Source organism: Coregonus lavaretus (genome assembly GCF_964263955.1).
Source record: "Coregonus lavaretus genome assembly, chromosome: 36".
Lineage (NCBI taxonomy): Eukaryota > Metazoa > Chordata > Actinopteri > Salmoniformes > Salmonidae > Coregonus > Coregonus lavaretus.
The window spans coordinates 32,073,621-32,100,602 of NC_140023.1; the positions used below are offsets into that span (position 1 = coordinate 32,073,621).

At 47.3% G+C, this 26,982-nt stretch overlaps 1 protein-coding gene across 1 annotated transcript in view; it reads right to left on the bottom strand.

Moving 5' to 3' along the window:
- LOC311110737 (ectonucleoside triphosphate diphosphohydrolase 1-like) overlaps nucleotides 1-26,982 on the bottom strand; it is a 93,493-nt gene that overhangs the window by 48,597 nt on the left and 17,914 nt on the right. Inside the window, exon 2 of the mRNA XM_084153297.1 lies at nucleotides 3,000-3,127. Within this exon, the coding sequence (XP_084009423.1) occupies nucleotides 3,000-3,127 (128 nt within the window). The remainder of the gene's footprint in view (nucleotides 1-2,999; nucleotides 3,128-26,982) is intronic.

Here is a 26,982-nt window from a genome sequence, read left to right on the forward strand (position 1 = left end):
ATCTATGGGACATGGGTATTGAAGCTATGGTGATTAGAGATCTATGGGACATGGGTATTGAAGCTATGGTGATTAGAGATCTATGGGACATGGGTATTGAAGCTATGGTGATTAGAGATCTATGGGACATGTATATTGTTGAAGACCCACTCTGCCTCTGATAGCCTAGTATGGCCAGTGGTACTCTGCCTCTGATAGCCTAGTATGGCCAGTGGTACTCTGCCTCTGATAGCCCAGTATGGCCAGTGGTACTCTGCCTCTGATAGCCCAGTATGGCCAGTGGTACTCTGCCTCTGATAGCCTAGTATGGCCAGTGAAAAAATCAATTGGTGACTGGCGGGTGACAGTGGACTACAGGAATGCAAATGAAGCCATCTCCAAGCTCACTCCATTGGTGGCTGACCCCTCAACCATTTTCTCCTAATTGTCACCTGCTCACTCTGATGTGGACAACCGCCAGGCTCTGGGGAGGGAACCCGCTCCTGCTACCTGCCCTCCTGAGCACATCTACGTTTCCACAGGGGTAAAAGATAGGCTGCTGACCTGGGAATAGTATAAAAGTAATCCTTCTACCCCCCCCCACCCACCCCCACAAAATATATAAAATAATTATAATAATTAAAAATAATAATTATTATAATTTACAAATATATATTTACAATTTGTAAGTCACTCTGGATAAGAGCGTCTGCTAAATGACTTAAATGTAAATGTAAGGACCTTACAGATAATTGTATGTGTGTGGTACAGAGATGAGGTAGTCATTTAAAAATCATGTTAAACACTATTATCGCATGCAAAGTGAGTCCATGCTAATTATTATGTGACTTGTTAAGCACATTTTTACATCTGAACTTATTTAGGCTTGTCATAACAAAGTGCTTGAATACTTATTGACTCAAGACATTTCATCTTTTCATTTTTCATTAATTGGTAAACGTTTCAAAAAACATAATTCCATTTATGACAAAAAATCTAAACTTAATCCATTTTAAATTCAGGCTGTAACACAACATGTGGAAAAAGTCCAGGGGGTGAATACTTTCTGAAGGCACTGTAGCTCAGGCAGTAGGAAGCTCTCTCATCCATTTATATACAGATGATACAGTCTAATATTCAGCTGGCCCCTCCCTGGATTTACTGCCTGTGAGGGTTTAGAGCTTGAGGTAGTCACCTCATACAAGTCCTTGGGAGTACGGCTAGACGGTCCACTGTCCTTCTCTCAGCACTTATCAAAGCTGCAGGCTAAGGTTAAATCTAGACTTGGTTTCCTCTATCGTAATCTCTCCTCTTTCACCCCAGCTGCCAAACTAACCCTGATTCAGATTACTATCCTACCCATGCTAGATTACGGAGACGTAAGTTATAGATCAGTAGGTAAGGGTGTTCTCGAGCGGCTAGATGTTCTTTACCATTCGGCCATCAGATTTGCCACCAATGCTCCTTATAGGACACATCACTGCACTCTATACTCCTCTGTAAACTGGTCATCTCTGTATAACGCAAGACACACTGGTCAATATTTATTTATAAAACCCTCCTATGACTGGGTGTATTGATACACCATCCAAAACGTAATGAATAACTTCACCATGCTAAAAGGGATATTCAGTGTCTGCTTTTTTTTACCCATCTACCAATAGGTGTCCTTCTTTGCGAGGCACTGGGAAACCTCCATGGTCTTTGTGGTTGAATCTGTGCACCTCCCTGGTCTTTGTGGTTGAATCTGTGCACCTCCCTGGTCTTTGTGGTTGAATCTGTGCACCTCCCTGGTCTTTGTGGTTGAATCTGTGCACCTCCCTGGTCTTTGTGGTTGAATCTGTGCACCTCCCTGGTCTTTTTGGTTGAATCTGTGCTTGACCTTACAGGTAATTGTATGTGTGGGGTACAGAGATGTGGTAATCCCTCAAAAATCATGTTAACCACTATTATTGCACACAGTGAGTCCATGCAACATATTATATAAGAGAAAAAAACAATGTGACTTGTTTATTTTTACTCCTGAATGTATTTAGGCTTGCCATTACAAAGAGGTCAAATACTTATTGACTCAAGACATTTTAGCTTTACATTTTTAAATAATTGGTAAAAATGTCTATAACAGAAATTCCACTTTTTACATTGTGGGATATTGTGTGTAGATCAGTGCACAAAATCTCAACGTTAACCATTTTAAATTCAGGCTGTAAGACAACAAAATGTGGAAAAAGTCAAGGGGTGTGAATACTTTCTGAAGGCACTGTATGGCATAGTCTCGTTGGCTTGTGACTACTGGCTACTGGCTAATTGGCTAGCTAACTGGTTATAATAGCAGCCAAGGACGTTCGCTAGCTTGTTTGTTTGTGCTCTGATTTATTTTACACAGATGACTTCAGCCATATGAAAAACCTTCCATAGAAAAATACACCTATCTAGCTAGTTTCCTTTGCTTGTAGCTTGCTTCTCATCTGACTGGTGTTAGCTAGTTAGCTACAGCTGCTAGCCTGCTACTAGCTAGCTGCTGCTGTTACGCAGCAATCGAGTTGCTGGTCCTGGTAGCACATCGTTGGTTCTTAATGGACAGAAATGAGCATGTGATAAATTATACATTTAATAAAAACTGATGCACCTTAGCCAATCAGACATTGTTTAAGTCCAATGGTCACTTTATGGATGCTACAGTCTCGTTTTAATCCGACATCTAGAATTTGAGCTAGGTAGACGCAGAAAATACTCTGAAAACTAAATAGTCAACGACCCTGTTAAGATATCCGGTATGTGGTTCTTGGTAATGGCCGGACAGCTCATGAGGAGAGGTAGGGTGTGTGCTGTGTACCTCCAATCAAGTTGATTTGTGAATTTTCATAAACATTGGTGTCATATTGGCTTAGATATGATGGTAGGGATATTTAAATGCAACATCGAGCTTCAACCAATGCATACTATAGTTTCTCCGACTGGCACGACTACAATATTATGACATTTTCCATCCAAGCCACAGAATCTGAAAAATCTGGTACCTTGTACTTCTGTAGGAGAGGCTGGTTCTGCAATACTGCTGTTGTCACCAGGGCAACTATCGCTGTGATAACAAGCACAGTGATGAAGAGGATCACAGCCTTATGCCAGGCGTTATTTTCTTTAATCTCTGAGGAAGAGGGAGAAGATGAGAGAGGAGGAGAGAGGGTGAGAGGGAGGAGAGAGGAGGTGAAGAGAGGACGGAGAGAGAAATGGAGGAGGAGAGAAGGAGAGAGGGAGAGAGGTAAGAAGAGAGGGAAAGTTGGAGAGAGAGAGTTAGCATCTTCCATCTAGCTGTTGATGATGTCACATCTGTATTATTGATGACATTAGGGTTCTGAGTGTTGTTGTTATTGTTGCTTCTGTTGTTGTTGTTGTTGTTGTTGTGTAACTAGGGACTCGTTCTAAATGTGTTTTAAATGTCCACATGAACTCAAGTTACGCTCTAACCAGAGGTTCCCCCCTAGGAAACTATTTTCCACCTTCTCCTCCCTTCTTAATCCTGCACCCCTCTCCTTCCCTCCTCCCTCTCTGCGGACTACTTTGTCAACCACTTTGAAAAGGTTGACAACATCCTCTCCTCATTCACTCAGCCTATTGAGTCCACTGGTCACACTCACACAGAACTACCCTACGGCTTGAACTCTTTCTCAAATCAAATACAATGTTATTGGTAGCATACACATATTTAGCAGATGTTAGAGACAAATTCTCATTTTCTTTATTTGTGCTCTATTTATTGTTTTACTCCATTTAGAAAAATATGATTATTGAATATAAGTATATGTTTTGTATTAGGAATGATGGAGTATGGTTGATGAGCTCATGTTGTTTGGTTGTCTATGGTTATCATGGGTATTTGATAGAATGATGGAGCCTTTCCTGGGCCACTCCCTTTACCTGTTTGTTCTCCTTCCCTTTACCTATTTAGGTTTTTGGCAGTATGGGTCTACTAGGCCTCAGGCATGGCGGTACCTTACAGTGTTTCGACCGCTACACTACGCCATGCCACGTCACGCCACGTCATGCCACGTCACGCCACACCACGTCACGCCACGCCACTAAGAAAGTTGCTACCTTTTGTTTACAGTTTAAATCTGATCGCTTTGACTTTGTTCATCGATGGAATGTAGCCTATGCAATTATCTTTTGGATGAACTGTTCTGTGGTTACTTTGGAAGCACGTCTGACTACTGCATCACATACCTGTCGCCTCAAGGCTAGTTTGTTATTGGATTACGAATTGCCTTTATATTTGTCAAAAAACTACCGCTGGATGGAATGCCGACGAATGGTTTATCAGCTTGATCAAACATCGGATCGGAGGTAAAGATTTCATCTGAACAAGGTAAAACAAGCTGCTACTCTACTGTATATTCCAAGTGAAGAAGTGACTGACGCTATTGTAGCTCTCTGACTTGGCGCTACTCACTGTGGAGAGAGGGGAATGGTGTCTGGTTGCTCTGACTACTCACTGTGGAGAGAGGGGAATGGTGACTGGTTGCTCTGACTTGGCGCTACTCACTGTGGAGAGAGGGGAATGGTGTCTGGTTGCTCTGACTACTCACTGTGGAGAGAGGGGAATGGTGACTGGTTGCTCTGACTTGGCGCTACTCACTGTGGAGAGAGGGGAATGGTGTCTGGTTGCTCTGACTACTCACTGTGGAGAGAGGGGAATGGTGTCTGGTTGCTCTGACTTGGCGCTACTCACTGTGGAGAGAGGGGAATGGTGTCTGGTTGCTCTGACTTGGCGCTACTCACTGTGGAGAGAGGGGAATGGTGTCTGGTTGCTCTGACTACTCACTGTGGAGAGAGGGGAATGGTGTCTGGTTGCTCTGACTTGGCGCTACTCACTGTGGAGAGAGGGGAATGGTGTCTGGTTGCTCTGACTTGGCGCTACTCACTGTGGAGAGAGGGGAATGGTGTCTGGTTGCTCTGACTTGGCGCTACTCACTGTGGAGAGAGGGGAATGGTGTCTGGTTGCTCTGACTTGGCGCTACTCACTGTGGAGAGAGGGGAATGGTGTCTGGTTGCTCTGACTACTCACTGTGGAGAGAGGGGAATGGTGTCTGGTTGCTCTGACTTGGCGCTACTCACTGTGGAGAGAGGGGAATGGTGTCTGGTTGCTCTGACTTGGCGCTACTCACTGTGGAGAGAGGGGAATGGTGTCTGGTTGCTCTGACTACTCACTGTGGAGAGAGGGGAATGGTGTCTGGTTGCTCTGACTTGGCGCTACTCACTGTGGAGAGAGGGGAATGGAGTCTGGTTGCTCTGACTACTCACTGTGGAGAGAGGGGAATGGTGACTGGTTGCTCTGACTACTCACTGTGGATAGAGGGGAATGGTGTCTGGTTGCTCTGACCACTCACTGTGGAGAGAGGGGAATGGTGTCTGGTTACTCTGACTTGACGCTACTCACTGTGGAGAGAGGGGAATGGTGTCTGGTTGCTCTGACTACTCACTGTGGAGAGAGGGGAATGGTGTCTGGTTGCTCTGACTTGGCGCTACTCACTGTGGAGAGAGGGGAATGGTGTCTGGTTGCTCTGACTTGGCGCTACTCACTGTGGAGAGAGGGGAATGGTGTCTGGTTGCTCTGACTTGGCGCTACTCACTGTGGAGAGAGGGGAATGGTGTCTGGTTGCTCTGACTACTCACTGTGGAGAGAGGGGAATGGTGTCTGGTTGCTCTGACTTGGCGCTACTCACTGTGGAGAGAGGGGAATGGAGTCTGGTTGCTCTGACTACTCACTGTGGAGAGAGGGGAATGGTGTCTGGTTGCTCTGACTTGGCGCTACTCACTGTGGAGAGAGGGGAATGGTGTCTGGTTGCTCTGACTACTCACTGTGGAGAGAGGGGAATGGTGACTGGTTGCTCTGACTACTCACTGTGGAGAGAGGGGAATGGTGTCTGGTTGCTCTGACTACTCACTGTGGAGAGAGGGGAATGGTGTCTGGTTGCTCTGACTTGGCGCTACTCACTGTGGAGAGAGGGGAATGGTGTCTGGTTGCTCTGACTTGACGCTACTCACTGTGGAGAGAGGGGAATGGTGTCTGGTTGCTCTGACTACTCACTGTGGAGAGAGGGGAATGGTGTCTGGTTGCTCTGACTACTCACTGTGGAGAGAGGGGAATGGAGTCTGGTTGCTCTGACTACTCACTGTGGAGAGAGGGGAATGGTGTCTCGTTGCTCTGACTTGGCGCTACTCACTGTGGAGAGAGGGGAATGGTGTCTGGTTGCTCTGACTACTCACTGTGGAGAGAGGGGAATGGTGTCTCGTTGCTCTGACTTGGCGCTACTCACTGTGGAGAGAGGGGAATGGTGTCTGGTTGCTCTGACTTGGCGCTACTCACTGTGGAGAGAGGGGAATGGTGTCTGGTTGCTCTGACTACTCACTGTGGAGAGAGGGGAATGGTGTCTGGTTGCTCTGACTTGGCGCTACTCACTGTGGAGAGAGGGGAATGGTGTCTGGTTGCTCTGACTTGGCGCTACTCACTGTGGAGAGAGGGGAATGGAGTCTGGTTGCTCTGACTACTCACTGTGGAGAGAGGGGAATGGTGACTGGTTTCTCTGACTACTCACTGTGGATAGAGGGGAATGGTGTCTGGTTGCTCTGACCACTCACTGTGGAGAGAGGGGAATGGTGTCTGGTTGCTCTGACTACTCACTGTGGATAGAGGGGAATGGTGTCTGGTTGCTCTGACCACTCACTGTGGAGAGAGGGGAATGGTGTCTGGTTGCTCTGACTTGGCGCTACTCACTGTGGAGAGAGGGGAATGGTGTCTGGTTGCTCTGACTTGGCGCTACTCACTGTGGAGAGAGGGGAATGGTGTCTGGTTGCTCTGACTACTCACTGTGGAGAGAGGGGAATGGTGTCTGGTTGCTCTGACTACTCACTGTGGAGAGAGGGGAATGGTGTCTGGTTGCTCTGACTTGGCGCTACTCACTGTGGAGAGAGGGGAATGGTGACTGGTTTCTCTGACTACTCACTGTGGAGAGAGGGGAATGGTGTCTGGTTGCTCTGACTTGGCGCTACTCACTGTAGAGAGAGGGGAATGGTGTCTGGTTGCTCTGACTACTCACTGTGGAGAGAGGGGAATGGTGTCTGGTTGCTCTGACTTGGCGCTACTCACTGTGGAGAGAGGGGAATGGTGACTGGTTGCTCTGACTACTCACTGTGGAGAGAGGGGAATGGTGTCTGGTTGCTCTGACTTGGCGCTACTCACTGTGGAGAGAGGGGAATGGTGTCTGGTTGCTCTGAATACTCACTGTGGAGAGAGGGGAATGGTGTCTGGTTGCTCTGAATACTCACTGTGGAGAGAGGGGAATGGTGTCTGGTTGCTCTGACTTGGCGCTACTCACTGTGGAGAGAGGGGAATTGTGTCTGGTTGCTCTGACTTGGCGCTACTCACTGTGGAGAGAGGGGAATGGTGTCTGGTTGCTCTGACTTGGCGCTACTCACTGTGGAGAGAGGGGAATGGTGTCTGGTTGCTCTGACTTGGCGCTACTCACTGTGGAGAGAGGGGAATGGTGTCTGGTTGCTCTGACTTGACGCTACTCACTGTGGAGAGAGGGGAATGGTGTCTGGTTTCTCTGACTTGGCGCTACTCACTGTGGAGAGAGGGGAATGATGACTGGTTGCTCTGACTACTCACTGTGGAGAGAGGGGAATGGTGTCTGGTTGCTCTGACTTGGCGCTACTCACTGTGGAGAGAGGGGAATGGTGTCTGGTAGCTCTGAATACTCACTGTGGAGAGAGGGGAATGGTGTCTGGTTGCTCTGACTTGGCGCTGCTCACTGTGGAGAGAGGGGAATGGTGTCTGGTTGCTCTGACTTGGCGCTACTCACTGTGGAGACAGGGGAATGGTGTCTGGTTGCTCTGACTTGGCGCTACTCACTGTGGAGAGAGGGGAATGGTGTCTGGTTGCTCTGACTACTCACTGTGGAGAGAGGGGAATGGTGTCTGGTTGCTCTGACTACTCACTGTGGAGAGAGGGGAATGGTGTCTGGTTGCTCTGACTTGGCGCTACTCACTGTGGAGAGAGGGGAATGGTGTCTGGTTGCTCTGACTTGGCGCTACTCACTGTGGAGAGAGGGGAATGGTGTCTGGTTGCTCTGACTACTCACTGTGGAGAGAGGGGAATCAATCAATCAATTTTATTTTATATAGCCCTTCTTACATCAGCTAATATCTCGAAGTGCTGTACAGAAACCCAGCCTAAAACCCCAAACAGCTAGTAATGCAGGTGTAGAAGCACGGTGGCTAGGAAAAACTCCCTAGAAAGGCAAAACCTAGGAAGAAACCTAGAGAGGAACCAGGCTATGAGGGGTGGCCAGTCCTCTTCTGGCTGTGCCGGGTGGAGATTATAACAGAACCATGCCAAGATGTTCAAAAATGTTCATAAGTGACAAGCATGGTCAAGTAATAATCAGGAATAAATCTCAGTTGGCTTTTCATAGCCGATCATTAAGAGTTGAAAACAGCAGGTCTGGGACAGGTAGGGGTTCCATAACCGCAGGCAGAACAGTTGAAACTGGAATAGCAGCAAGGCCAGGCGGACTGGGGACAGCAAGGAGTCACCACGGCCGGTAGTCCCGGCGTATGGTCCTAGGGCTCAGGTCTCTCAGTTGGCTTTTCATAGCCGATCATTAAGAGTTGAAAACAGCAGGTCTGGGACAGGTAGGGGTTTCGTAGCCGCAGGCAGAACAGTTGAAACTGGAATAGCAGCAAGGCCAGGCGGACTGGGGACAGCAAGGTGTCATCATGCCCGGTAGTCCTGACGTATGGTCCTAGGGCTCAGGTTCTCAGAGAGAAAGAGAGAACGAGAGAATTAGAGAGAGCATACTTAAATTCACACAGGACACTGGATAAGACAGGAGAAGTACTCCAGGTATAACCAACTAACCCCAGCCCCCCGACACATAAACTACTGCAGCATAAATACTGGAGGCTGAGACAGGAGCGGTCCGGAGACACTGTGGCCCCATCCGAAGAAACCCCCGGACAGGGCCAAACAGGAAGGATATAACCCCACCCACTCCGCCAAAGCACAGCCCCCGCACCACTAGAGGGATATCCCCAACCACCAACTTACAATCCTGAGACAAGGCCGAGTATAGCCCACAGAGGTCTCCACCACAGCACAAACCAAGGGGGGGGCGCCAACCCAGACAGGAAGATCACGTCAGTAACTCAACCCACTCAAGTGACGCACCCCTCCCAGGGACGGCATGAAAGAGCACCAGCAAGCCAGTGACTCAGCCCCTGCAACAGGGTTAGAGGCAGAGAACCCCAGTGGAGAGGGGAACCGGCCCGGCAGAGACAGCAAGGGCTGTTCGTTGCTCCAGCCTTTCCGTTCACCTTCACACTCCTGGGCCAGACTACACTCAATCATATGACCTACTGAAGAGATAAGTCTTCAGTAAAGACTTAAAGGTTGAGACCGAGTCTGCGTCTCTCACATGGGTAGGCAGACTGTTCCATAAAAATGGAGATCTATAGGAGAAAGCCCTGCCTCCCGCTGTTTGCTTAGAAATTCTAGGGACAATTAGGAGGCCTGCGTCTTGTGACCGTAGCGTACGTATTGGTATGTACGGCAGGACCAACTCGGAAAGATAGGTAGGAGCAAGCCCATGTAACGCTTTATAGGTTAACAGTAAAACCTTGAAATCAGCCCTTGCCTTAACAGGAAGCCAGTGTAGGGAAGCTAGCACTGGAGTAATATGATCAAATTTCTTGGTTCTAGTCAGGATTCTAGCAGCCGTATTTAGCACTAACTGAAGTTTATTTAGTGCTTTATCCGGGTAGCCGGAAAATAGAGCATTGCAGTAGTCTAACCTAGAAGTAACAAATGCATGGATTAATTTTTCTGCATCATTTTTGGACAGAAAATTTCTGATTTTTGCAATGTTACGTAGATGGAAAAAAGCTGTCCTTGAAACAGTCTTGATATGTTCGTCAAAAGAGAGATCAGGGTCAAGAGTAACGCCTAGGTCCTTCACAGTTTTATTTGAGACGACTTTACAACCATCAAGATTAATTGTCAGATTTAACAGAAGATCTCTTTGTTTCTTGGGACCTAGAACAAGCATCTCTGTTTTGTCCGAGTTTAAAAGTAAAAAGTTTTCAGCCATCCACTTCCTTATGTCTGAAACACAGGCTTCTAGCGAGGGCAATTTTGGGGCTTCACCATGCTTCATTGAAATGTACAGCTGTGTGTCATCCGCATAGCAGTGAAAGTTAACATTATGTTTTCGAATAACATCCCCAAGAGGTAAAATATATAGTGAAAACAATAGTGGTCCTAAAACGGAACCTTGAGGAACACCGAAATGTACAGTTGATTTGTCGGAGGACAGACCATTCACAGAGACAAACTGATATCTTTCCGACAGGTAGGATCTAAACCAGGCCAGAACTTGTCCGTGTAGACCAATTTGGGTTTCCAGTCTCTCCAAAAGAATGTGGTGATCGATGGTGTCAAAGGCAGCACTAAGGTCTAGTAGCACGAGGACAGATGCAGAGCCTCGGTCTGACGCCATTAAAAGGTCATTTACCACCTTCACAAGTGCAGTCTCAGTGCTATGATGGGGTCTAAAACCAGACTGAAGCATTTCGTATACATTGTTTGTCTTCAGAAAGGCAGTGAGTTGCTGCGCAACAGCTTTTTCTAAAATTTTTGAGAGGAATGGAAGATTCGATATAGGCCGATAGTTTTTTATATTTTCCGGGTCAAGGTTTGGCTTTTTCAAGAGAGGCTTTATCACTGCCACTTTTAGTGAGTTTGGTACACATCCGGTGGATAGAGAGCTGTTTATTATGTTCAACATAGGAGGGCCAAGCACAGGAAGCAGCTCCTTCAGCAGTTTAGTAGGAATAGGATCCAGTATGCAGCTTGAAGGTTTAGAGGCCATGATTATTTTCATCATTGTGTCAAGAGATATAGTACTAAAACACTTAAGTGTCTCTCCCGATCCCAGGCCCTCGCAGAGCTGTGCAGATCCAGGACAGCTAAGCCCTGGAGGAATACGCAGATTCAAAGAGGAGTCCGTAATTTGCTTTCTAATGGTCATGATCTTTTCCTCAAAGAAGTTCATGAATTTATCACTGCTGAAGTGAAAGCCATCCTCTCTTGGGGAATGCTGCTTTTTAGTTAGCTTTGCAACAGTATCAAAAAGAAATTTTGGATTGTTCTTATTTTCCTCGATTAAGTTGGAAAAGTAGGATGATCGAGCAGCAGTGAGGGCTCTTCGGTACTGCACGGTACTGTCTTTCCAAGCTAGTCGGAAGACTTCCAGTTTGGTGTGGCGCCATTTCCGTTCCAATTTCCTGGAAGCTTGCTTCAAAGCTCGGGTATTTTCTGTATACCAGGGAGCTAGTTTCTTATGACAAATGTGTTTGGAATGGTGTCTGGTTGCTCTGACTAATCTCTGTGGAGAGAGGGGAATGGTGTCTGGTTGCTCTGACTTGGCGCTACTCACTGTGGAGAGAGGGGAATGGTGTCTGGTTGCTCTGACTACTCACTGTGGAGAGAGGGGAATGGAGTCTGGTTGCTCTGACTACTCACTGTGGAGAGAGGGGAATGGTGTCTGGTTGCTCTGACTTGGCGCTACTCACTGTGGAGAGAGGGGAATGGTGACTGGTTGCTCTGACTTGGCGCTACTCACTGTGGAGAGAGGGGAATGGTGTCTGGTTGCTCTGACTTGGCGCTACTCACTGTGGAGAGAGGGGAATGGTGTCTGGTTGCTCTTTCTATTGCTCCAGGTGTTGGATGAATTGGGGGAACTTTTGAGAATTGTGGAGCTTGGACTTCACTCATGGCGCTTGAATTGTGTGCGTCTTCTGTTGTTTGGATTCGTGCTCTGAGTTGAGAAGTCGCTGTGGAGCGGAGAGAAAATCGTATCCTTTGCTGATTGGCTGTTGTGTCTGTTGTGATGATGTCATGTGTTGGGCTCAAACTCCACAAACAAAGAGAGACCCAGTACAGACAAACAACCTGCTGAGAAAGTATGTTTTGTTTTTACATACTGGTAACCAGAGTCGTTCAAGGGGATTTGGGACATGGGTGACTAGTTAACGTTAGCTTGGCTCTCTCTGTGTGTTCGTGCCGTGGGAGGAGGGGTTGGTTCGTTGGCAGAGAGCAATGGCTAGCTAGTATGCTAACTATTCTAGCTAACTAACTGGCTGAATAAGTTGACGACGTACTCACTCAAACTGTCAAAACTAACCCAAAACTTTACACAACGTTAGACACGAATGATCTGCTTGGTGTGTTAACACACTGGTGGGTATTGGTGCTAAACCGTATTATTGGAAGCTAGCATGCTATTTACAGTCGCTCTTATCCAGAGCGACTTACAGTTAGTTAATGCGTATATTAATATTTTTTCATACCCCCTGTGGGAATTGAACCCACAACCCTGGCATTGCAAACACCATGCTCTATCAACTGAGCTATGTCCCTGCGGCCATTCCCTCCCCTAACCTGGACGACGCTGGGCCAATTGCGCGCCACCCCATGTGTCTCCCGGTCGCGGCCGGCTACGACAGAGCCTGGATTCGAACCAGGATCTCTAGTGGCACAGCTAGCACTGCGATGCAGTGCCTTAGACCAAGGATGGCTATGGCGTCTATGCTACCCTCCAGTCCCTCGACTTCTTGGCACTGACGGAAACATGGATTACCACAGAAAACACTGCTACTCCTACGGCTCTTTCCTCGTCTGACCATCTGGTCAGCGCGGCGTTGGCACAGGAATCCTCATCTCTCCCAAGTGGACATTCTCTCTTTTTCCCCTGACCCATCTGTCTATCTCCTCATTTGAATTCCATGCTGTCACAGTCACTAGCCCATTCAAGCTTAATATCCTTGTCATTTATCGCCCTCCGGGTTCCTTTGGAGAGTTCATCAATGAGTTTGACGCCTTGATAAATCAAATCAAATCAAATCAAATCAAATCAAATTTTATTGGTCACATGCGCCGAATACAACAGGTGCAGACATTGCAGTGAAATGCTTACTTACAGCCCTTAACCAACAGTGCATTTATTTTAAACAAAAAAAGTAAGAATAAAACAACAACAACAAAAAAGTGTTGAGAAAAAAAGAGCAGAAGTAAAATAAAGTGACAGTAGGGAGGCTATATATACAGTAAAATAAAGTGACAGTAAGGAGGCTATATATACAGGGGGGTACCGTTGCAGAGTCAATGTGCGGGGGCACCGGCTAGTTGAGGTAGTTGAGGTAATATGTACATGTGGGTAGAGTTAAAGTGACTATGCATAAATACTTAACAGAGTAGCAGCAGCGTAAAAAGGATGGGGTGGGGGGGCAGTGCAAATAGTCCGGGTAGCCATGATTAGCTGTTCAGGAGTCTTATGGCTTGGGGGTAGAAGCTGTTGAGAAGTCTTTTGGACCTAGACTTGGCACTCCGGTACCGCTTGCCGTGCGGTAGCAGAGAGAACAGTCTATGACTAGGGTGGCTGGAGTCTTTGACAATTTTGAGGGCCTTCCTCTGACACCGCCTGGTATAGAGGTCCTGGATGGCAGGGAGCTTTGCCCCAGTGATGTACTGGGCCGTACGCAATACCCTCTGTAGTGCCTTGCGGTCAGAGGCCAAGCAGTTGCCATACCAGGCGGTGATGCAACCAGTCAGGATGCTCTCGATGGTGCAGCTGTAGAATTTTTTGAGGATCTGAGGACCCATGCCAAATCTTTTTAGTCTCCTGAGGGGGAATAGGCTTTGTCGTGCCCTCTTCACGACTGTCTTGGTGTGTTTGGACCATGATAGTTCGTTGGTGATGTGGACACCAAGGAACTTGAAGCTCTCAACCTGTTCCACTACAGCCCCGTCGATGAGAATGGGGGCGTGCTCAGTCCTCTTTTTTTTCCTGTAGTCCACAATCATCTCCTTTGTCTTGGTCACGTTGAGGGAGAGGTTGTTGTCCTGGCACCACACGGCCAGATCTCTGACCTCCTCCCTATAGGCTGTCTCATCGTTGTCTGTGATCAGGCCTACCACTGTTGTGTCGTCGGCAAACTTAATGATGGTGTTGGAGTCGTGCCTGGCCATGCAGTCATGGGTGAACAGAGAGTACAGGAGGGGACTGAGCACGCACCCCTGAGGGGCCCCCGTGTTGAGGATCAGTGTGGCAGATGTGTTGTTACCTACCCTTACCACCTGGGGGCGGCCCGTCAGGAAGTCCAGGATCCAGTTGCAGAGGGAGGTGTTTAGTCCCAGGATCCTTAGCTTAGTGATGAGCTTAGAGGGCACTATGGTGTTGAATGCTGATAAGTTCCTTTCCTGAGGATGGCTCACCCCTCACAGTTCTGGGTGACTTTAACCTCCCTACGTCTGCCTTTGACTCATTTCTCTCTGCCTCCTTCTTTCCACTCCTTTCCTCTTTTGACCTCACCCTCTCACCGTCCCCCCCTACTCACAAGGCAGGCAATACGCTTGACCTCATCTTTACTCGATGCTGCTCTTCTACTAATCTCACTGCAACTCCCCTCCAAGTCTCCAACCACTACTTTGTATCCTTTTCTCTCTCGCTCTCTTCCAACACTACTCACTCTGCCCCTACTCAGATGGTAATGTGCCGTCGCAACCTTCGCTCTCTCTCCAGCTACTCTCTCCTCTTCCATCCTATGATCTCTTCCCTCTGCTAAATCCTTCTTCCTCCGATCTCCTGATTCTGCCTCCTCAACCCTCCTCTCCTCCCTTTCTGCATATTTTGACTCTCTATGTCCCCTATCCTCCCTGCCGGCTTGGTCCTCCCCTCCTGCTCCGTGGCTTGACGACTCATTGTGAGCTCACAGAAGAGGGCTCCGGGCAGCCGAGTGGAAATGGTGGAAAACTAGACTCCCTGCGGACCTGTCATCTTTTCACTCCCTCCTCTCTACATTCTCTTCCTCTGTTTCCGCTGCTAAAGCCACTTTCTACCACTCTAAATTTCAAGCCTCTGCCTCTAACCCTAGGAAGCTCTTTGCCACCTTCTCCTCCCTGCTGAATCCTCCTCCTCCTCCCCCTCCCTCCTCCCTCTCTGTGGATGACTTCGTCAACCATTTTGAAAAGAAGGTTGACGACATCTGATCCTCATTTATTAAGTCAAATGACACCGCTGGTCCTGCTCACACTGCCCTACCCTATGCTTTGACTTCTTTCTCCCCTCTCTCTCCAGATGAAATCTTACAAACTTGTGACGGCCGGCCGCCCAACAACCTGCCCGCTTGACCCTATCCCCTCCTCTCTTCTCCAGACCATTTCCGGAGATCTTCTCCCTTACCTCACCACGCTCATCAACTCATCCTTGACCTCCTTGACCGCAGGCCATGTCCCTGCCGTCTTCAAGAGAGCGAGAGTTGCACCTCTCCTCAAAAAACCTACACTCGATCCCTCCGATGTCAACAACTACAGACCAGTATCCCTTCTTTCTTTTCTCTCCAAAACTCTTGAGCGTGCTGTCTCTAGCCAACTCTCCTGCTATCTCTCTTAGAATGACCTTCTTGATCCAAACCAGTCAGGTTCCAAGACTGGTCATTCAACTGAGACTGGCTCTTCTCTGTGTCACAGAGGCTCTCCGCACTGCTAAAGCTAACTCTCTCTCCTCTGCTCTTATCCTTCTAGACCTATCCACTGCCTTTGATACTGTGAACCATCAGATCCTCCTCTCCACCCTCTCTGAGTTGGGCATCTCCGGCGCTGCTCACTCTTGGATTGCGTCCTACCTGACAGGTCGCTCCTACCAGGTGGCGTGGCGAGAATCTGTCTCCGCACCGTGTGCTCTCACCACTGGTGTCCCCCAGGGCTCAGTTCTAGGCCCTCTCCTATTCTCTCTATGCATCAAGTCACTTGGCTCTGTCATATCCTCACATGGTCTCTCCTATCATTGCTACGCAGACGACACACAATTGATTTTCTCCTTTCCCCTTCTGATAACCAGGTGGCGAATCGCATCTCTGCATGTCTGGCAGACATATCAGTGTGGATGTCGGATCACCACCTCAAGCTGAACCTCGGCAAGACGGAGCTGCTCTTCCTCCCGGGGAAGGACTGCCCACTCCATGATCTCGCCATCACGGTTGACAACTCCATTGTGTCCTCCTCCCAGAGTGCAAAGAACCTTGGCGTGACCCTGGACAACACCCTGTCGTTCTCCGCTAACATCAAAGCGGTGACCCGATCCTGCAGGTTCATGCTCTACAACATTCGCAGAGTACGACCCTACCTTACACAGGAAGCGGCACAGGTCCTAATCCAGGCACTTGTCATCTCCCGTCTGGATTACTGCAACTCGCTGTTGGCTGGGCTCCCTGCCTGTGCCATTAAACCCCTACAACTTATCCAGAACGCTGCAGCCCGTCTGGTGTTCAACCTTCCCAAGTTCTCTCATGTCACCCCGCTCCTCCGCACACTCCACTGGCTTCCAGTTGAGGCTCGCATCTACTACAAGAACATGGTGCTTGCCTACGGAGCTGTGAGGGGAATGGCACCTCCTTACCTTCAGGCTCTGATCAGACCCTACACCCAAACGAGGGCACTACATTCATCCACCTCTGGCCTGCTAGCTCCCCTACTTCTACGGAAGCACAGTTCCCGCTCAGCCCAGTCAAAGCTATTTGCTGCTCTGGCACCCCAATGGTGGAACAAGCTCCCCCACGACACCAGGACAGCGGAGTCACTGACCACCTTCCAGAGACACTTAAAACCCTACCTGATAGAACTTGGGAGGTTGAACACCAGACGGGCTGCGGCATTCTGGATGAGTTGTGGGGGTTTAATGGCACAGGCAGGGAGCCCAGCCAACAGCGAGTTGCAGTAATCCAGACGGGAGATGACAAGTGCCTGGATTAGGACCTGTGCCGCTTCCTGTGTAAGGCAGGGTCGTACTCTCCGAATGTTGTAGAGCATGAACCTACAGGATCGGGTCACCACCTTGATGTTAGCAGAGAACGACAGGGTGTTGTCCAGGGTCACGCCAAGTCTCTTTGCACTCTGGGAGGAGGACACAACGGAGTTGTCAACCATGATGGCGAGATCATGGAACAGGCAGTCCTTCCCCGGGAGGAAGAGCAGCTCCGTCTTGCCGAGGTTCAGCTTGAGGTGGTGATCCGTCATCCACACTGATATGTCTGCCAGACATGCAGAGATGCGATTCGCCACCTGGTTATCAGAGGGGGGAAAGGAGAAGATTAGTTGTGTGTCATCTGCGTAGCAATGATAGGAGAGGCCATGTGAGGATATGACAGAGCCAAGTGACTTGGTGTATAGCGAGAATAGGAGAGGGCCTAGAACTGAGCCCTGGGGGACACCAGTGGTGAGAGCACGTGGTGCGGAGACAGATTCTCGCCACGCTACTTGGTAGGAGCGACCTGTCAGGTAGGACGCAATTCAAGAGTGAGCCGCGCCGGAGATGCCCAACTCGGAGAGGGTGGAGAGGAGGATCTGATGGTTCACAGTATCAAAGGCAGCAGACATGTCTAGAAGGACAAGAGCAGAGGAGAGAGAGTTAGCTTTAGCAGTGCGGAGAGCCTCTGTGACACAGAGAAGAGCAGTCTAAGTTGAATGACCAGTCTTGAAACCTGACTGGTTTGGATCAAGAAGGTAATTCTGAGAGAGATAGCAAGAGAGTTGGCTAAAGACGGCACGCTCAAGAGTTTTGGAGAGAAAAGAAAGAAGGGATACTGGTCTGTAGTTGTTGACATCGGAGGGATCGAGTGTAGGTTTTTTGAGAAGGGGTGCAACTCTCGCTCTCTTGAAGACGGAAGGGACATAGCCAGCGGTCAAGGATGAGTTGATGAGCGAGGTAAGGTAAGGGAGAAGGTCACCGGAGATGGTCTGGAGAAGAGAGGAGGGGATAGGGTCAAGTGGGCAGGTTGTTGGGCGGCCGGCCGTCACAAGTCGCAAGATTTCATCTGGAGAGAGAGGGGAGAAAGAAGTCAAAGCATAGGGTAGGGCAGTGTGAGCAGGACCAGCAGTGTCATTTGACTTAACAAACGAGGATCGGATGGACGGATGGACGGAGGGGGGCGGATTCAGCAGGGAGGAGAAGGTGGCAAAGAGCTTCCTATGGTTAGAGGCAGATGCTTGGAATTTAGAGTGGTAGAAAGTGGCTTTAGCAGCAGAAACAGATGAAGAAAATGTAGAGAGGAGGGAGTGAAAAGATGCCAGGTCCGCAGGGAGTCTCGTTTTCCTCCATTTCCGCTCGGCTGCCCGGAGCCAAGTGGAAATCAATATGATTGATCAATATGATTGATTTTGTTACATTGGATAAACTCGACAACGATACTGGAGGGGATGCATCACTGGAGTCAAAGGATTCTTCAAGGGATGGAAAACTGGCAGAGCGAGCAAACGTGAACGTTGTAAACCATTCTTCTTCAGACAGGAGGCAACGTGAACGTTGTAAACCATTATTCTTCAGACAGGAGGCAACGTGAACGTTGTAAACCATTCTTCTTCAGACAGGAGGCAACGTGAACGTTGTAAACCATTCTTCTTCAGACAGGAGGCAACGTGAACGTTGTAAACCATTCTTCTTCAGACAGGAGGCAACGTGAACGTTGTAAACCATTCTTCTTCAGACAGGAGGCAACGTGAACGTTGTAAACCATTTTTCTTCAGACAGGAGGCATGGTTAGAGCTTGATACTACCGATGAAGCACATAAGATGGTGAAATTCTACAAAGGCAAAGGACAGATGCTGGGGAAACCTGTCGATGTTAGCATGTGATTTTCACAGAAACAGTTGGAGAGTCCCAATGGGAGATCCATATATATTTGAAAGCTTCCACTCCAGAAGTACTCAGACATTGATACTACTTACTACGAAGACAGACAGAGTAGAAACAGAGAGAGTGTGGACAGAGAAAGAGAGAGAATAGACAGAGGGAGAACAGAGAGAGAGAGGGAGGACAGTGAGAGGAATAGAGAGAGGGATAGAGAGAGGAATAGAGAGAGGGATAGAGAGAGGAATAGAGAGAGGGATAGAGAGAGGGATAGAGAGAGGGATAGAGAGAGGGATAGAGAGAGAAAGATAGAAAGAAAGGGAAAGAATAGAGAGAGGGATAGAGAGAGGGATAGAGAGAGGGACAGAGAGAGAAAGATAGAAAGAAAGGGGAAGAAGAGAGTGGGAGAGAGGGAGAGCTAACAGTTAACTATGTGATATGGCTGGTCTTTTCTAGAACCAGGAGGTTCATCCATCTCAAAAGAACTGAGTTGCAGCCCTGTGTGTTTGTGTTTGTGCATTTCATAGGAACAGGCACTGAGACACAGAGTTTGGCATTTCCTCTCCAAGCCTGGGCAGTGCATCCTGTCGGCATGGAAACTCAGCTGAAGTGTGTGTGTGTCTGTGTGTGTTAAACTCTGAAAGGGGCTTATTAGGGGAGCCAATGTCTGTCTCGAAGCTGTGTGTGTGTTTGGGGAGGAGGAAGTGGGGACTCCCTTCCTGCAGTAGTTCTGTCCGCCTTAGGACCCTTCTGGGTTAGCTTCCCTTCCTGCAGTAGTTCTTTCAGCCTTAGATCCCATGTGGGTTAGTTTCCCTTCCTGCAGTAGTTCTTTCAGCCATAGATCCCATGTGGGTTAGCCTCCCTTCCTGCCCGTGCCTGCGCACACAGACAAGCACGCACAAGCACCACACACACACATCCACACACACGCAGGAAAGCACAAACACGCAAACGGACATATACACACGCGCACACACACTCACACACATTTCCCCCTTAACTTTTCTGTTAAAGTTACCGTAACTTTAAGACAGTTGCAGAAAATATTTGAAGCTACATTTTCCCCTTAAATTATGTTTACAAAAATCAAGGGTGCCCCTGAGGTCCCTTAACTGCTTCATTCAGTGTGGATATCAATGTGAACAGCAATTCCTATCCCCTCATTGCAAAGCAAAACTTAAACCGCCTAGCTAGTTAGCTAGCTAACTAAATTACGGAAAATAGTAGTTTTATTCTAGGTTGAAGATAGATACAGTGAGCTCCAACAGTTTAGGGACAGTGACAAGTCGTTTGTTGATTTGGGTCTGTACTCCCGCCCCTCTTATAATAATGGCGAGAGGTTAGCATGTCTTGGGGATATGATATTTGTTAATGGCGAGAGGTTAGCATGTCTTGGGGATATGATATTAGTTAATGGCGAGAGGTTAGCATGTCTTGGGGATATGATATTTGTTAATGGCGAGAGGTTAGCATGTCTTGGGGATATGATATTTGTTCATCTGTAACTTTCTCACTCATCAGTATTCACGATTCATTCAGGATTATCCTTAATCATGGTAGCTTCACATTAATTTAGAAGTGTTTAGAAACATATTATATTCTTATTTACAATTAAAGTGACTCCAAAATGACACAATACATTATTTACCAGTCATTTCTATTGGGCACAAAATAATCTGAAACACAACCAAAAAAAGCAAATGCATCCAACAAGTTTGTACAGTCACAAGCTTAATATAGTCATTGCGTGCTAGGAATATGGGACCAAATACTCATCTTTTTATTCCTTTAATAACACCCCTTGACTTTTTCCACATTTTGTTGTTTTACAGCCTTCAATTAAAATGGATTACACATATATATTTAGTCACTGACCTATACAAAATACCACATAATGTCAAAGTGGAATTATTATTTTAATTAATAAAAAATGAAAAGCTGAAATGTCTTGAGTCAATAAGTATTCAACCCTTTCATAATGGCAAGCCTAAATAAGTCCAGGAGAACAATTTGCTTAACAAGTCACATACTGTAATAAGTTGCATAGACTATAGTGTTTAACATGATTTTTGAATGGCTACCTCATCTCTGTACCACACACATACAATTATCTGTAAGGTCCTTCAGTCGAGCAAAGAATGAGCTTTTCAATTAGCCGAAATACATGCTAAGAGCCGACAACAACAACGCATGTGGAGGTATAAGATGGGGAAAATGTAGCTGGCAATTATGAATGATCATCAATGCCTCGCAAAGAAGGGCACCTATTGGTAGATGGGTTTTTAAAAATTTGAAGCAGACATTGAATATCCCTTTGAGCATGGTGAAGTTATTAATTACACTTTGGATGGTGTATCAATACACTCAGTCACTACAAAGATACAGGCATCCTTCCTAACTCAGTTGCCGGAGAGGAAGGAAACCGCTCAGGGATTTCACCACGAGGCCAATGGTGACTTTAAAACAGTTACAGAGTTTAATGGCTGTGATAGGAGAAAACTGAGGATGGATCAACAACATTGTAGTTACTCCACAATACTAACCTAATTGACAGAGTGAAAAGAAGGAACCCTGAACAGAATACAAATATTCCAAAACATGCATCCTGTTTGCAACAAGGCACTAAAGTAATACTGCAAAAAATGTGGCAAAGCAATTAACTTTATGTCCTGAATACAAAGCATTATGTTTGGGGCAAATCCAATACAACACATTACTGAGTACCACTCTCCATATCTTCAAGCATAGTGGTGGCTGCATCATGTTATGAGTATGCTTGTAATCGTTCAGGACTGGGGAGTTTTTCAGGATAAAAAATAAATGGAATGGAGCTAAACACAGGCAAAATCCAAGAGGAAAACCTGGTTCTGTCTGCTTTACACCAGACACTGGGAGATGAATTCACCTTTCAGCAGGACAATAACCTAAAACACAAGGCCAAATCTACACTAGAGTTGCTTATCAAGAAGACATTGAACGTTCCTGAGTGGCCGAGTTTCAGTTTTGACTTAAATCTGCTTGAAATGTATAGCAACACCTGAAAATGGTTTTCTAGCAATGATCAACAACCAATTTGACAGAGCTTGAAGAATTGTGAAAAGAGTAATGGGCTAATATTGTACAATCCAGGTGTGGAAAGCTCTTAGAGACTTACCCAGAAAGACTCACAGCTGTAATCGCTGCCAAAGGTGATTCTAACATGTATTGACTCAGGGGTTTGCCTACTTATCTAATCAAGATATAACAGTTTTTTATTTTTCATATTATTCTACAAATGTTCGAATTTGTCTTCCACTTTGACATTACAGAGTATTTTGTGTAGAGCGTAGACAAAAAATGACAATTAAATCAATTTTCATCCCGCTTAGTATTGTACTGTTTAATGAGAGAAGTTAATCAGCGAAGCCTTGGGTTAGGGTTAGGCTTAGTATTGTACTGTTCAATGAGAGAAGTTAATCAGCCTTGGATTAGGGTTAGGCTTAGTATTGTACTGTTTAATGAGAGGAGTTAATCAGCCTTGGGTTAGGCTTAGTATTGTACTGTTTAATGAGAGAAGTTAATCAGCCTTGGGTTAGGGTTAGGCTTAGTATTGTACTGTTTAATGAGTTAATCAGCCTTGGGTTAGGTTAGGCTTAGTATTGTACTGTTCAATGAGAGAAGTTAATCAGCCTTGGGTTAGGCTTAGTATTGTACTGTTTAATGAGAGAAGTTAATCAGTGAAGCCTTGGGTTAGGGTTAGGCTTAGTATTGTACTGTTTAATGATAGGAGTTAATCAGCCTTGGGTTACAGTTAGGCTTAGTATTGTACTGTTTAATGAGAGAAGTTAATCAGCCTTGGGTTAGGCTTAGTATTGTACTGTTTAATGAGAGAAGTTAATCAGCCTTGGGTTAGGGTTAGGCTTAGTATTGTACTGTTTAATGAGTTAATCAGCCTTGGGTTAGGGTTAGGCTTAGTATTGTACTGTTTAATGAGAGAAGTTAATCAGCCTTGGGTTAGGGTTAGGCTTAGTATTGTACTGTTTAATGAGAGAAGTTAATCAGCCTTGGGTTAGGTTAGGCTTAGTATTGTACTGTTCAATGAGAGAAGTTAATCAGCCTTGGGTTAGGGTTAGGGTTAGTATTGTACTGTTCAATGAGAGAGGTTAATCAGCCTTGGGTTAGGGTTAGTATTTTACTGTTCAATGAGAGAAGTTAATCAGCGAAGCCTTGGGATAGGGTTAGGGTTAGTATTGTACTGTTTAATGAGAGAAGTTAGTCAGCGAAACCTTGGGTTAGGGTTAGGCTTAGTATTGTACTGTTCAATGAGAGAAGTTAATCAGTGAAGCCTTGGGTTAGGGTTAGGCTTAGTATTGTACTGTTTAATGAGAGAAGTTAATCAGCGAAGCCTTGGGTTAGGGTTAGGCTTAGTATTGTACTGTTCAATGAGAGAAGTTAATCAGTGAAGCCTTGGGTTAGGGTTAGGCTTAGTATTGTACTGTTCAATGAGAGAAGTTAATCAGCGAAGCCTTGGGTTAGGGTTAGGCTTAGTATTGTACTGTTTAATGAGAGGAGTCGATCAGTGAAGCCTTGGGTTAGGGTTAGGCTTAGTATTGTACTGTTTAATGAGAGAAGTTAATCAGCGAAGCCTTGGGTTAGGCTTATTATTGTACTGTTTAATGAGAGAAGTTAATCAGCGAAGCCTTGGGTTAGGGTTAGGCTTAGTATTGTACTATTTAATGAGAGGAGTCGATCAGTGAAGCCTTGAGTTAGGGTTAGGATTGTGCTGTTTAATGAGAGGAGTCAATCAGTGAAGCCTTGGGTTAGGGTTAGGGTTAGGGTTAGTATTTTACTGTTGAATGTGATTAGTTAATCAGTGAAGCACATTAAGTGTGTGCCCTCAGGCCTCTACTCTACTACCACATATCTACAACACAAAATCCATGTGTACGTGTGTGTATAGTGGGTATGGGTCATGTGTGTGTGTGTATGTGTCTGTACCTGTGTGTGTGTGTCTCTTCACAGTCCCCGCTGTTCCAGAAGGTGTATTTTTATCTGTTTTTAAATCTGATTCTACTGCTTGCATGAATTACTTGATGTGGAATAGAGTTCCACCACACTATCACAAGGGGGAGTTAGAACGCTGATCTATCGGTAGTCTAAACTGTGGCACAAATTGACTATCTTTTGGTAAATTAATGGAGGTGTGAATGTTTCAGTCCGAGAGTCTCTCTTCTCTGGCGCTAGAGTCCTGCATCAGGGAAAAAAGAAATAGCTGGCGGTGGTCCCGGAGTTGAGAGAGAACTTGAGTAAGTACAATGCCGCAATTACACTTGACATGTGGACTGACGATTTTCAAAAAATAGGCACGGTGGGCTTTTGGTTTCTCTCCCTTTAAAAACAGAAATAAATCATTCTAAATAACAAACTGGCTTTATTTACCACAATGTGAAAGAGTGACAGCCCATCTATATAAAGTGGGTTTCTGAAACACAGTGTCCTTCTTTACTGATGTGAAGAAGAAACTGAATGAAAGAGTCCAGGGAGGACAGGGAGGACAGAAGGACAGGGAGGACAGGGAGGACAGGGAGGACAGGAGGACAGGGGGACAGGGAGGACAGGGGGACAGGGAGGACATGGGGACAGGGAGGACAGGGGGACAGGGAGGACAGGGGGACAGGGAGGACAGGGGGACAGGGAGGACAGGGTGGACAGGAAGGACAGGGGGACAGGGAGGACAGGGGGACAGGGAGGACAGGGGGACAGGGAGGACAGGAGGACAGGGAGGACAGGAGGACAGGGAGGACAGGGAGGACAGGGAGGGGAGGGAGGACAGGGAGGACAGGGAGGACAGGGAGGACAGGGAGGGGAGGGAGGACAGGGAGGACAGGAGGACAGGAGGACAGGGAGGACAGGGAGGGGAGGGAGGACAGGGAGGACAGGGTGGACAGGAAGGACAGGGAGGACAGGGAGGACAGGAGGACAGGGAGGACAGGAGGACAGGGAGGACAGGAGGACAGGGAGGACAGGGAGGACAGGGTGGACAGGGAGGACAGGGAGGACAGGGAGGACAGGGAGGACAGGGTGGACAGGGAGGACAGGGAGGACAGGGAGGACAGGGAGGACAGGGAGGACAGGGTGGACAGGAAGGACAGGGAGGACAGGGAGGGGAGGGAGGACAGGGAGGACAGGGAGGACAGGAGGACAGGGAGGACAGGAGGACAGGGAGGACAGGAGGACAGGGAGGACAGGGAGGACAGGGAGGACAGGAGGACAGGGAGGACAGGGAGGACAGGGAGGACAGGGAGGGGAGGGAGGACAGGGAGGACAGGGAGGACAGGGAGGACAGGGAGGACAGGAGGACAGGGTGGACAGGGAGGACAGGGAGGACAGGGAGGACAGGGAGGACAGGGAGGACAGGGTGGACAGGAAGGACAGGGAGGACAGGGAGGACAGGAGGACAGGGAGGACAGGAGGACAGGGAGGACAGGGAGGACAGGGAGGACAGGGAGGACAGGAGGACAGGGAGGACAGGGAGGACAGGGAGGACAGGGAGGGGAGGGAGGACAGGGAGGACAGGAGGACAGGAGGACAGGGAGGACAGGGAGGGGAGGGAGGACAGGGAGGACAGGGAGGACAGGGGGACAGGGAGGACAGGGAGGACAGGGAGGACAGGGAGGACAGGGTGGACAGGAAGGACAGGGAGGACAGGGAGGACAGGAGGACAGGGAGGACAGGAGGACAGGGAGGACAGGGAGGACAGGGAGGACAGGAGGACAGGGAGGACAGGGAGGACAGGGAGGACAGGGAGGGGAGGGAGGACAGGGAGGACAGGAGGACAGGAGGACAGGGAGGACAGGGAGGGGAGGGAGGACAGGGAGGACAGGGAGGACAGGAGGACAGGGAGGACAGGGAGGACAGGGAGGACAGGGAGGGGAGGGAGGACAGGAGGACAGGGAGGACAGGGAGGGGAGGGAGGACAGGGAGGACAGGGAGGACAGGGGGACAGGGAGGACAGGGAGGATATGGAGGACAGGGAGGACAGGGAGGACAGGGAGGACAGGGAGGATATGGAGGGGGAAAAGGTTGCCCGTATTTTCAAGTCCTGAGCTTCTTCATTTATTTATGAAACGTACTAGTTTATTTAGGCAATTTAATATATTCCTTTAGGCTTGGCCTATTTAGTCGGCTATTTAATATATTCCTTTAGGCTTGGCCTATTTAGTCGGCTATTTAATATATTCCTTTAGGATTGGCCTATTTAGTCGGCTATTTAATATATTCCTTTAGGCTTGGCCTATTTAGTAGGCTATTTAATATATTCCTTTAGGCTTGGCCTATTTAGTCGGCTATTTAATATATTCCTTTAGGCTTGGCCTATTTAGTCGGCTATTTAATATATTCCTTTAGGCTTGGCCTATTTAGTCGGCTATTTAATATATTCCTTTAGGCTTGGCCTATTTAGTAGGCTATTTAATATATTCCTTTAGGCTTGGCCTATTTAGTCGGCTATTTAATATATTCCTTTAGGATTGGCCTATTTAGTCGGCTATTTAATATATTCCTTTAGGCTTGGCCTATTTAGTCGGCTATTTAATATATTCCTTTAGGCTTGGCCTATTTAGTCGGCTATTTAATATATTCCTTTAGGCTTGGCCTATTTAGTAGGCTATTTAATATATTCCTTTAGGCTTGGCCTATTTAGTCGGCTATTTAATATATTCCTTTGCTCTGCCAGCCATTCCCTCCACTACCCTGGGCCAATTGTGCGCCGCCCCATGGGTCTCCCTGTCGCGGCCAGCTACGACAGAGCCTGGATTCAAACCAGGATCTCTAGTGGCACAGCTAGCACTGCAATGCAGTGCCTTAGACCACTGCGCCACTCAGGAGACAATTTGTTTTTTGTTTCTACTTTGTCAGAAGAATCTGTAACTGGACCGTAGCTTATTACTTACTAAAACTGTTGTTACACTGGAAGGTTTTTATTCTAAGAGAAACTAAAATGTCATGTTATATTCCATTATAATCTTAAAATATATGTGTTGACTGAATATACGCAAGTGATGTCTGCTAAATGAACAGGTTGATGGCGAAGCCATGAAGCCTCGGCTACTCAGCACGGATAAATAAAACATTTTTAACAGTTTAAACAGCACAACAAATACAATAATGATTTACAAACAAATTATAATCAATCCCATATAGTCGGATCTAACGTAACAAGGTTTTAAAGTCTCTTGTACAGCCAATATAAACAGCTTCTACCCCCAAGCCATAAGACTCCTT